Consider the following 12,917-nt stretch of genomic DNA (forward strand, 5'->3'; position numbering starts at 1 on the left):
ATAGCTTTTATAAATGGACAACCTAAGCTGTGTTAATCTGACAAGAAGGCTAGAAAGCTCAATGCATCTTCCTATTACTCTGCATATCTTATGTCTTCCATCCAAAAAGAATCAACTTATCAGATAAATAACCACCTCATGGTAAGCAAAATATGTCACTATCTTCATTTTACAGATAAGAAATTTGGAAATGGTAGGTTTAGTTGAGGTGATTTCACTTCAGGCTACCCAGAAGAGGCACTAGAAATAAAGGATCAGTCCAGCAATCCCTAATTCAATCATTTTCCCAGTTGGGTTTTCATACCTACCCTTCCTTATAAAGGAAGAACTTGTGTGATGCCAATTTGACACTTCTTGGTGGCACTGACAAACACAGAGAGCCTGACATCAAGTTAGAAGGCTCTGCCAATTATTAGGAAACAGACATGAAGCGGTTACTGGCCTCTTCTCCAAGGGAGATGGCTATCAAGGAACCCAGACAATTAGGCTCTGATGTTTCAGGCTCCTGGTCATATCAGCTTCATGTGCAAAACTGGAGTAAGGCTGGTTTTGATCACAGGCCATATATAAAGTTTCTCTTTTGTCTGGCATAAGCCAGAGCCATTCTCCAGGAGGTCCTTATGGGAAACCTAATGATCTCCTAGGGTCTGAGCTGTGCTATAAGAAATGCTATGAAATGTTAGTATTTTGGAATGGCAACTCTCCAGAACAGTAAATGACTGGATGACTCTGCAGAACCCTGATAAATTATCCATTGATAAGCTGGCACATAAACTGTGCTCATCAGATAGCTAAGCAAAGCCCATCGAAGCATTAACTGAAGTACTTTGCTAACCCAACCAGGGCTTCCTCCAATTTTGGGCTTCAACATACAGTCGTCCCTCAGTAAACTCGGGGGAAATGGGTTCCTGAACCCCCTCATATACCAAAATCTGTGCATTCTCAAATCCTGCAGTTGGCACTGCGAAACCCATGTATATGAAAAGTTAGCCCTGCATATACATGGGTTTCACATTCACAAATATCCTCATTTAGTTGAAAAAAAAAAGCCTGGTATAAGTAGACTCATGCAGTTCAAACCCATGTTGTTCAAGGGTCAACCATAATTAGTCATTAGGAAAATGTAAATCAAAACCACAATGAAATACCTACCTCACACCCACTAGGATAGCTGTAAACAAAAAACAAGCATTGCTGGTGGGAATGTAAGATGTTGTAGCCACTTTGCAAAACAGTCTGGCAGTTCTTCAAGAGGTTAAATATAGATTTATTATATAACCCAGCAGTAATACTCCTAGGTATATACCCAAGAGAAAAGAAAACATATCCACACAAAAACTTATATACAAATGTTTATAGCAGCATTATTCATAACAGCCAAAAAGTAGAAACAATCCACTTTCCAAGGATGAACCTTGAAGTGATTGCCTAAATTATCCTTTTTACTTAGGCATTCACTTCCAAATCCAGCTGCGCATTGACATCACCTGGGAAGCTTATGCAGCTCCCTGGCAATCTTTGAGGATGGGACACCTGGATTAATGTTTGAATCCAGACTAGACGATCTCTAAGGTCCCTGATAGCTCCAAAACTTGTATAAAATCTCTAATAGTGGGTCACCAATGCCCACATCTTTGAAGAAGAGACATTATTGGTACTTGGAACAGGTCTCCCGATAGGTCCGTCTAGAAGCCTAAGTTGGTTCTTCTCTTAGGCATCATCCCAACCTCTGCAAGGTTGAATAAAGATATTCTTAACAAGGATGAACTATGGCTGAAGGGATAGGTCACATCTGATTATGTCTGTGTAGGCTGCTATACTAAGAAATCACCCCATTTTGAAGAAAGCTACTCATTAGCACAGAACTTGTCGCTGCAGTTGAGAATAACCAGTTCCTCCTTCTATGACATTTATAGACACAGTTGGATAGAATGAAGTAATAGACTTCTAACAATCCCAGGCTTTCTGTTTATCAGCACCTGTTTAGTCATAAGCTGACTAAAGGCTCAGTGTTTATAACGGGACTTACTTCTTATTTTCTTTCTTCTCTTAATATTTAAGAACTAAGATGAATCATGTTCCGGCTTTTGTCCTCCTGCTGCTCTTGCCTAAGGACAACAGAAGAGACACGAAGGTAATATTACAATTATTTCCCTAGGCCTATTCCACTATTTCCTCCCACAAATCTGCCCATAGTCCCTCAAGGGACAAATCTTCATAATATATATTGTTAGGTGAAGTGATTAAGCAGTGTTTGTAAGATTGGGGGCAGGGTTGAGGAGGGATGGCCAATTGTACAAGGTTAAGTGAATCAGGGAAGAAAAGCATCCTTGGGGGCTTTGGTGAGGGGCTCCCATACCACCTTCTACTGCTTTGGCTGGGCCTTTTATGGTACATGCATTGAGATTACTGCAGGCAGAGTCCCAAACAATAAGGAAGAGTATAACTCTCTGTTTAGCCTAAAACCTACCTGTTTTAAGACTTTGGGCTCATTTTTCTTTTTCATTTCTAGGAATGTGACCATCCCTATCATTGGCTTGAACAACTCTGGCAAAACTGTTCTTGTGGAGGCATTCCAAAAATGTAAGGAACTAAGAGCATTAGATACTGGCGTGGGTCTCCCATGGACCCCAGAATCCAGTGAAATAATCCTTCCTTCCTAGCATTACTTCATGGCCCTCAATTTCCCTCTTTTTGTGCATAAACACCTCCTAACACACACACACACACACACATACTCTATCTCTCTCTGTCTCTCTCATTCTCCCCCTTCCCTCCCTCCCTTCCCCACATTACATAAACAGCCTGTTTATGTAATGTCTGTCACCTGCTCCCTTTACAAGATATCCTAATTGAAAGTCCTTTCATAGGGTCAGTAGGCGTGAGTTCAAACTACGTAAAGCATTGCAATCAATTATGAAGGATAGCATGTTTGAAATGATGTCTAGTTTCAGGGCTCAATTAAAGTGGAATTTGGTCTAGATAAGAGAGACAAGTGTGGGATGATAAAGAAGTTTAATAACATGAAATTCTGTGACAGCTAATATAGAGAGTTGGAGCTTGAGAAATGTCGTCAGTTCCGATATGTGCAAGTTTAATACCAGGTCTCTAGTTCAGTATCTTGACATTTCAAGAAGCAGTTACACAGAATTTCAGAAAGCTACTATACTACTTATTAAGGACCAATCAAAGAAGCCAGCACTGTCTGTCACAGGATGCCCTCCATCCATGTTTATTGGATAAATGAAGTAGTATGATGACGTGGTTGAGTTTTAGCTAACCTGGCATCCCTGAACAAAAAAGGCTAACCTGACTCCTCTGCCACTGACCTACCTGAAGTGCTCATCAATTTCCCTGAACTACAGCAACAGCCTTCTGGCTGATCTTGTCATCTCCATTTGTCCCCCCCGCCCAGTATTCAATCCACATAGCTACCAGAAAGGACTTAATACAAAAGTCTGATCATGGCACTTCCCTGCTCAAAACTGTTCAATGCCATTATCTTCAAGATAAAACTTAAGTTTCTTAGCAGCACACAAAGCCCTCTATGAGTTGGTCCCTGAGTCCTCCTCCAACTTCATTTCCCATGCTCTCTGCACATGCCCTCTGATACAGCCACAACAAATGACTTGCCATCCCCCTTTTCTAGTTCTGTACATGCTGTCCCACTACCTAGCATTTTATCTCCACCATTATCTACCTGCTAAATCAAAAGCCTCAAGTCACAGCCCAGCTTGACCTCAGGAAAGCCTTCCCTATCAGTGCCCTCCTTCCTCAGCTCCCACTCTATTCCATGCATCACTCTGGCATGCACTTATTACAACATCATCAGGCAATTGCAAGTCCATCCCCTAAATTGTGAGCCTCTTGAGGAGAAATAATGGATTTTTTCCTCTCTGTATCTTTAGCCTGTGGCCTTTTAGCATTTTCAGGTAGGTATTCAATAAATATTCATGGAATGGATGTTCTCCCCCATTCCGCCATTCACCTGAGACAACATGTTGCCATTTTCTTTGCTTTTTTTTTTTTTTTTTTCTCTGAGACAGAGTCTTGTTCTGTTGCCCAGGCTGGAGTGCAGTGGTGCTATCTCAGCTCACTGCAACCTCCACCTCCCAGGTTCAAGCGATTCACATGCCTCAGCCTCCCGAGTAGCTGGGATTACATGTGTGCACCACCACGCCTGGCTGATTTTTTTGGATTTTAGTAGAGATGGGGTTTCACCATGTTGGCCAGGCTGGTCTGGAACTCCTGGGCTCAAGCAATCCTCCTGCCTCAGCCTCCCAAAGTGCTGGAATTACAGGTGTGAGCCACTGCGCCCGGCGACATGTTGCCATTTTCTGTAACAACTTCCTCTGTCCCATTAGCAGCTCCAAGCCTCACATTTTAGCCAATGGGTTCAGCCTTTTATCCCCCCTTGTAGGAAACAAACTTAACTCCTTGCTTCTCCCAGTTCTCTGATAGGCAGAAATGTTTAAGAAGGTAAATAGCAGCAGGAAAAATCCAGGAGCCAGCAAAAATCACAAGATTATTGAAAAACGTGGGGATAATTTTCTAGAGCCCCAACTCAACCTCATCCCTGGATTCCCTTTAGTCTGGGTGGGCCCTAGGAATCTATATTTTAAGAACTCCTCAAGGGTTTCTGATGGCCAGCCAGCTTTTGGAAGCACTCACCTGGAATTACCAGTATGCTATTTTGCCTGTGAGAATGGTGTGTTTCCCATTTTAATTCCTAGAGGACACTGCCTAGAGTCTATTTATTTTGTTACTGCATAACTTGCCCTGTGCTCAGTGAATACCTGGGGGATTATTCATAAATCTATTGGTTGTGACTACATTCACAGATAATTTTTTTAATGGGCACTGATATCACATTCTGAAGAATGTCTCAGGCCACCTCTGTCTACGCAGGACCATCAGAATCAACCTAGTAGGTTGCTCTGTGCCCAAAATTGAATAATTCACCTCCCTTGTCCCTGCGAATGTTTTTGTTGTTGTTGTTGTTGTTAGTTAGTTAGTTTTTTGTTTTTTGAGACGGAGTTTCACTCTCGTTGCCCAAGCTGGAGTGCAATGGCACAATCTCGGCTCACTGCAACCTCAGCCTCCTGGATTCAACCAATTCTCCTGCCTCAGCCTCCAAGTAGCTGACATTACAGGCATGTGCTAACTTTTTGTATTTAGTAGAGACAGGGTCTCACCATGTTGGTCAGGCTGGTCTCAAACTCCTGACCTCAGGTGATCCACCCGCCTTGGCCTCCCAAAGTGGTGGGATTACAAGCTTAAGCCACTGCACCCAGCTGCTGCGAATGTTTTTTGCCAAGAACAGATAATTGCCTAGGAAGGAAATGCCCGTCTGCAAGTAAGAACTGTGAACACTTGAAGACACTAGCTATAAAACATTTTGGCACACAAGCCATTTTTTAGTGGTTTTTAGAATTTGTTAAATTTTTATGGGTACATTGTAGGTGTATATATTTATGAGATACGTGAGATACGTTGATACAGGCATACAATGTGTAATGATCAAATCAGGGTAAATGGGGTATCCATCACCTCAAGCATTCACCATTTATTTGTGTTACAAACATTCCAGTTGTACTCCCTCACTTACTCTAAATGTACAACAAATTATTGCTGACTATAGTCACTCTGTTGTGCTATCAAATACTAGATCTTATTCATTCGAACTATATTTTTGTACCCATTAACCATCCCATTCCCTCCCCTCACTATCCTTTCCACCCTGTAGTAACTATCCTTCTACTCTCTTCTTTTTTTTTTTTTTTTTTTTTGAGACGGAGTCTCGTTCTGTTGCTCAGGCTAGAGTGCAGTGGCACGATCTCGGCTCACTGCAACCTCCACCTCCTGGGTTCAAGCAATTCTCCTACCTCAGCCTCCCAAGTAGCTGGGATTACGGCGTGTGCCACCACACCTGGCTTATTTTTGTATTTTTGTTAGAGACGAGGTCTCACCATGTTGGCCAGGCTCGTCTCGAACTCCTGACATCAGGTGATCTGCCTGCCTCGGCCTCCCAAAGTGCTGGGATTATAGGCATGTACCACCACACCCGGCTGTGTCCTTCTACTCTTTATCTCCATGAGTTCAATTATTTTACTCTAGGGCTTCCACAAATGAGTGAGAGCATACGAAATTTATCTTTCTGTGCCTGGCTTATTTCAGTTAACATAATGTACTTGTTCTGCCCGTGTTGCTGCAAATGACAAGATCTTATTCTTTTTTTATGGCTAAATAGTACTCCATTGTGTATATGTACCACATTTTCTTCATCCATTCATCTGTTGATGGACTCTTAGGTTGCTTCCAAATCTGGGCTATTGTGAACAGTGCTGCAATAAACATGGGACACCAGATATCTCTTCAACATACTGATTTCCCTTCTTTTGGATACATACACAGCAGGTGGATTGCTGCATCACATGGTAGTTCTATGTTTAGTTTTTTGAGGAACTTTCATAGTGGAACATAATTTATATTCTCAACAACAGTGTATGAGGGTACCCCTTTCTCCACAGCCTTGCCAGAATGATCAATATGCTGAGGAGAATAATGTATATCCTGCATTCATTGGATGAAATGTTCTGTAAATATCTATTAGGTCCATTTGCTCTATAGTGCAGATTAGGTACAATGTTTCATTGTTGATCTGGATAATCTGTCCAAACTGAAAGTGGGGTGCTGAAATCTCCAATTATTGCTGTATTGGGGTCTATCTCTCTCTCTTTAGCTCTAATAATATTTGCTTTGTATATCTGGGTGCTCCAGTGTTGGGTGCATATATAATTGTTATATACACTTGCTGAATTGATCCCCTTATCATTATATAATGACATTCTTCGTCTCTTTTTATAGTTTTTGTCTTGAAATCTGTTTTGTCTGAAGTATAGCTACTCCCGCTCTTTTGGGTTTCCATTTGTATAGAATATAATTTTCTATCCCTTTCAGTCTATATGTGTCTTTACAGATGAAGTGTGTTTCTTGTAGGAAACAGATCATGTGTTTTTTTTTTTTAAATCCACTCAGCCACCCTATGTCTTTTGATTGGAGAGTTTAGTCCATTTATATTCAATGTTATTATTAATAAGGACTTACTACTGTCACCTTGTTATTTGCTTTCTGGTTGTTTTTTGGTCTTTTCCTTCCTTCCTTCCTGTCTTCCTTTTTGTGAAAGTGATTTTCTCTGGTAGTATGTTTTGATTTATTGCTTTATATTTTTTGTCTATCTGTTGTAGGTTTTTTGATTTGAAGTTACCATGGGGCTTGCAAATAACATCTTATAACCCATTTTTTTTTTTAATATTCACCCACTGCCCCCTGGAAACCCCATTACTTTAAACTGATGACAACTGTGATTGCAAAAACAAGCAAAGAGAAAACTAATATTAATTGTACACTTTAACTTCATCCCCTCTGCTTTTTAACTTTTTGTTGTTTCTATTTATATCTTATTATACTGTCTTGAAAAGTTGCTATGGTTGTTACTTTTGATAGGTTCATCTTTTAGTCTTTGTACTCAAGCTATGAGTAGTTTACATACCACAATTACAGTATTATAACAATATTCTGTATTTGTCTGTATGAGTTGCTGTTACCAGGGGGTTTTACACCTTCAGGTGATTTCTTATTGCTCATTAACATCCTTTTCTTTCAGATTGAAGTACTCCCTTTGGCATTTCTTGTAGGAGAGGTCTGGTGTTGACAAAAATCCCTCAGCTTTTGTTTGTCTGGGAAATACTTTATTTCTCTTTCATGTTTGAAGGATAATTTTGCTGGATATAATATTCTAGGATAAAAGTTTTTTTCCTTGATATACTTTAAGTATATCATGCCACTCTCTTATTTCAATCTTTGTTAAACTTATCTGATAAATTCTGAATTCCTTCTTTGTGTTATCTTGGACTTCATTGACCTTCCTCAAAACAACTATTTTGAATTCTCTGTCTGAAAGGTCACTTATCTCTGTCACTCTGTAATATGTTACTGGTGCATTATTTAGCTCTTTTAGTGAGGTCATTTTTCCTGGATGGTCTTGATGTTTATTGATGCTCATCAGTGTCTGGGCATTGAAGAGTTAGGTATTTATGCAGGCTGGGGTTGTTTTTACCCATCCTTCTTGAGAAGGACTCAAAGGGAATTGAGTGTTGTCATCAAATATTTGGTCACTGCAGCTGTATATGCATTAGGGGACACCCTAAGCCTAGTAATGCTGTGACTCTTGTAAAGCTGTAGAGGTACCATTTTGGTGGTCTTGGGTAAGATCTGAGAGAATTCCCTGGTTTACCAGGCAAAGTCTCTTGTTCTTTTCCCTTACTTTCTCCCAAACAAATGGAGTCTCTCTCTCTGTGCTGAGCTGCCTGGAGTTGGGGAAGGGGTGATACAAGCACTCTTGTGGCCACGACCACTGAGACTGTGCTGAGTCACACATGAAGCCAACACAGTACTGGGTCTCACCCAAGGCCTGTGGCAACTATTTCCTGGCTATCCCTGATATTTATTCAAGGCCCAAGGGCACTTTAGTCAGTAGGTGATGAATCCTGCCAGGACAGGGTATTTCCCTTCAGTGCAGCAGGTTCCTTTCTGGTCCAGGGTGGGTCTAGAAATGCCACCAGGAGCTAGGGCCTGGGGTCAGGGGCTTTAGAAATCTGCTTGGTGCTTTATTTTACTGGGGCTGAGCAAGTACCCAGGTTGCAAGACAAAGTCCTCTTTATATTTCTCTCCCCTTTCCTCAAGCAGAATTGGCCACCACAGCCCCAAGCCCATAGCGACTATAGCCTGGCTACCACCAATGTTTATTCAAGGCCCGAGGGCTCTTTAGTCAGCAGGCAGTGAGTCCTGCCAGGCCTGGGTCTCTCCCTTCAGGGCAGCGTGTTCCTTTCTGGCCCAAGATGAGTCTAGAAATGCCCTCCAGGAGCTAAGGCCTGGAATCAGGGACTTCAGGAGTCTGCTTGGTGCTGTATTTTACTGTGGCTGAGCTAGTACTGAAGTTGCAAGACAAAGTCCTTTTTACTCTTCTCTCTCCTTTCCTCAAGCAGGAGTCTCTCCTGATGGCCACCACTGCTGAAAATGTGCTGGGTCACACCTGAAGCCAGCACAATACCAGGTCTTGGCCAAGGCCCATGGTGACTACTGCCTGGCGCTTGCTTGGGATGTTTACTAAAGGCCTAAGGGCTCTTTAGTCAGGTGGTGGTGAATCCTGTCAAGACTGGGTCCTTCCTTTCAGGGCACTGGGTTCCCTTCTGGCCCAGGATGGGTCTAGAAATGTCATCGGGGAGCCATGGCCTGAAATGGGGGCTTCGGGACTCTGCCTGGTACTTTATTTTCCTGTGGCTGAGCTGGTATTCAAGTTGTAACACAATGTTCTCTTTACTCTTCCCTCTCCTCCCGGAGCTGCAAGCTGTGCTGCCCGGCACTGGTGGGAGGGGTGACACAAGCACTCCCTTGGTCACTCTGGCTGGTGACTCACTAGGTTGCATGCCCCCTGAGTCCTTGGCTCCAAGCCCATCACAGCACCAGGACTTGTCCAGGAACCGCAGTCCTTGTGGCCTGGACTGCCTTTTAAATTTATTTAGCACCCCAGAGCACTTCAGGCCATGGTGGCAGGGCTTGCTGGAACTCAGGTTCCAACTGTTGGAATGGACAATTTCCCTCTGGCTAGGGCTGGTCTAAATGCTTCCTCCGTAAGTGCTAGGCAAATTCTGCCCTATGTAGTTTTCTGCTGTGACAGGGCAGCACTGAGTTCCAATCCAAAGTCCTACAATCACTGCACTCTCTCTTTCAAGCACAGATTCTCTCTGTGCCATGTGGTGCTGCCAGGGGATGAGGAAAGGGTGGTGCTGGTGATTCAAGACTGTCTTTCCCACCCTCTTCAGTGCCTCTTTCCTTGACATGATGTTATAACCAAGGTGGGGTGCGGGGGCTCATGCCTGCAATCCCAGCACTTTGAGAGGCCAAGGCAGGCAGATCACTTGAGCCCAGGAGTTCAAGACCAGCCTGGGCAACATGCCAAAACTCTCTACAAAAAAAAAAAAAAAAATTAGCCAGGTATGGTGACACATGCCTGTAATCCCATTTACTCAGGAGGCTAAGGTGGGAGGATCACTTGATCCAGGAGGTCAAGGCTGCAGTGAGCTGAGACTTAGCCACTGCACTCCAGCATGGATGACAGAGTGAGACCCTGTCTCAAAAAAAGAAAAAAATACAGATGTTATAACCAGGTACTGTGATCGCTCACCTGATTTTTGGTTCTTATGAAGGTGCTTTCATGTGGATAGTTGTTCAATTTGGTGTTCCTGCAGGGGTGACCATCACTGAAGGATTCTATTTGGCCATCTTATGCCGCCACCTCCAAGTCATTATTATTGACACCATTCACTAAAACTGTTTTGTCTGGCATGGTCATGTAAGGCAAGAAGAAACCCAACCACTGGCACAAGCAGGTGTCCTAAATGAGGACATTTAGACTAGCGCCTTTCAAACCTGGCTATATATTTCAATCAGCTGGGGAGCTTTTTAAAAAAATCATGATGCTTCAGCCCCACCCCAGATCTATGGACTCAAACCTTGAGAGAACGAGGCCTGGAGGTGGCTGGGTGTGGTAGCTCACGCCTGTAATCCCAGCACTTTGGGAGGCCAAGGCGGGTGGATCACCTGAGGTCAGGAGTTCGAGACCAGCCTGGCCAACATGGTGAAACCCCCGTCTCTACTAAAAATACAAAAATTGGCTGGGTGTGGTGGCGGGGGCCTGTAATCTCAGCTACGCAGCAGGCTGAGGTAGGAGAATTGCTTGAACTCGGGAGGCAAAGGGTGTAGTGAGCCGAGATGGTGCCACTGCACTCCAGGCTTAAAAAATAAATAAATAAATAAATAAATAAATAAATAAATAAATAAATAAAATGCTCTACAGGAGATCATGGAGAACAGTGGATACTGAGAACCAATAACCAGAATCACCTGGGGAGCTTTCAAACCTACTGACAGGGGACCTGGAGATTCAAAATTTTGGTCTGGGAAGGGCCTATGGAATCTACAGTTTTCTTTTTTTTTTTTTTTTTTTTTTGAGACAGAGTCTCACTCTGTCACCCCGACTGGGGTGCAGTGGTACAGTGGTGTGATCATGGGTCACTACAGCCTTGATTGACCAGGCTCAAGCGATCCTCCCACCTCAGGCTTCCAAGTAGCTGGGACTACAGGTGTGTAGCATGGAATCTGTATCTTAACAAACTCACCAGATGATGCTGAGACACAATCAGGCATGGGTTTCATGGCTCTCTAGAGTAGTGGTACTCAAGCTTTAAAGTGCAGAAGAATCACCTCAGGATTTTGTTAACCATAGGGAGTTCATTAAACATGCAAATGCTTGTGTCCCAAGCCTAGAGGTTTTGATTCATTTGGTCTGGACTAGGCTTTAACAATCACCCCTATGTAATTCTCAATTATATGGTGCCCGGACCATGCTTTATGAAACACTCCACTAGGGATACAGAAATGAAATCAGACTCAGTACCGGTCCTTAGAGTGTTTATACGTTAATAGAGGAAATAAGATAAATGTAAATTGTCAGGGAACAACCGCTCATAGCATCTAGGGTTCACCAACAATAGAATGCACTAACTGAAGGAACTGGTAAGGTTTCAAGTAAAAAGAAAAAGAAAACTAGGAAAAAAATTTTTTTCTCTGACAGGGCAAAAAAACTATATAAAGCTTTTCTCGATGCAGGAAACTCTAATATTACCTTTAGAGTTTTAACCTATTCACTTTTTTTTTTGAGACAGACGTCTCGCTCTGTCACCCAGGCTGAAGTGCAATGGTGAGACCTCAGCTCACTGCAACCTCTGCCTCCCGGGTTCAAGTGATTCTCCTGCTTCAGCCTCCCGAGTAGCTAGGATTACAGGTGCCCGCCACCACGCCTGGCTAATTTTTGTATTTTTAGTGGAAACAGGGTTTCACCATGTTGGCCAGGCTGGTCTCGAACTCCTGACCTCAGGTGATCTGCCTGCCTCGGCCTCCCAAAGTGCTGGAATTACAGGTGTGAGCCACCGTCCCTGGCCCACTTGTTATTTTTGAGTAGTCTAATACAGATATAGCAAATATCACATCAAAGTTTTGGCTGAAAATTATTTTATCTGAAAACTATAATTTAACAGTTCATTGCCTAACATGAAATCAGAAGAGATGTTATGAAAATCACATCTAAACATAATAATAATATATACATATACACACATATATATGTATTCTCATTTCCAAAGGCCAAAAAGTATATTACTAACTTTTCACGTTAATGACTCATTTTAGCAATGCTATGGAAAATGTCACATGCAGATCTAAGACTACAAATAAGAAGTTATGCATTCTAGTCTTAGTGCTCCCACGTATGGGTGCAGAGAATGTATAAAGTCATTTTGCTACTAATGTGGGAAGAGAGCTAGGCTAGAACGGTCAGTTCAACAGACTGGAACGCATATAAAGGCTGCTGTTTTCCATTTTCCTTCTTTTTTTTGTTTTTTATTTTTATTTTTATTTTTATTTTGAGATGGAGTTTCACTCTTGTCCCCCATGCTGGAGTGCAGTGGCGTAATCTCAGTTCACTGCAACCTCTGTCTCCAGGGCTCAAGTGATTCTCCTGCCTCAGCCTCTCAGGTAGCTGGGATTACAGGCGTGTGCCACCGCACCCGGCTAAGTTGTTGTTTTTTTTTTTTTTGTATTTTTAGTAAAGATGGGGTTTTGCCATGTTGGCCAGGCTGGTCTTGAACTCCTAACCTCAGGTGATCCGCCCGCCTCAGCCTCCCAAAGTGCTGGGATTACAGGCGCGAGCCACCATGCCCAGCCAAGACTACCGTTTTCAACTCCATTTCTATGGGAGTTGAATGAGGTATGGAATTCCCTATGAGATTTTGTGTTCT

The 12,917-nt window shown here is 42.7% G+C and overlaps 1 protein-coding gene across 3 annotated transcripts in view; it reads left to right on the top strand.

The window, feature by feature from the left end:
- ARL13A (ADP ribosylation factor like GTPase 13A) overlaps positions 1-12,917 on the top strand; it is a 49,715-nt gene continuing 36,798 nt past the window's right edge. For 2 of the 3 annotated variants that reach the window (XR_008622900.2, XM_055106851.1), the window contains exons 1-3: positions 1-141; positions 2,062-2,134; positions 2,513-2,583. Coding sequence is in view for 2 of the 3 variants with exons in the window: in XM_055106851.1 (XP_054962826.1) it covers positions 2,076-2,134; positions 2,513-2,583 (130 nt within the window). In the remaining variant the exon portion in view is untranslated. The remainder of the gene's footprint in view (positions 142-2,061; positions 2,135-2,512; positions 2,584-12,917) is intronic. The other variant, XM_034949808.2, reaches the window with a different exon arrangement.

The sequence above is a fragment of the Pan paniscus genome, chromosome X (assembly GCF_029289425.2).
Source record: "Pan paniscus chromosome X, NHGRI_mPanPan1-v2.0_pri, whole genome shotgun sequence".
Lineage (NCBI taxonomy): Eukaryota > Metazoa > Chordata > Mammalia > Primates > Hominidae > Pan > Pan paniscus.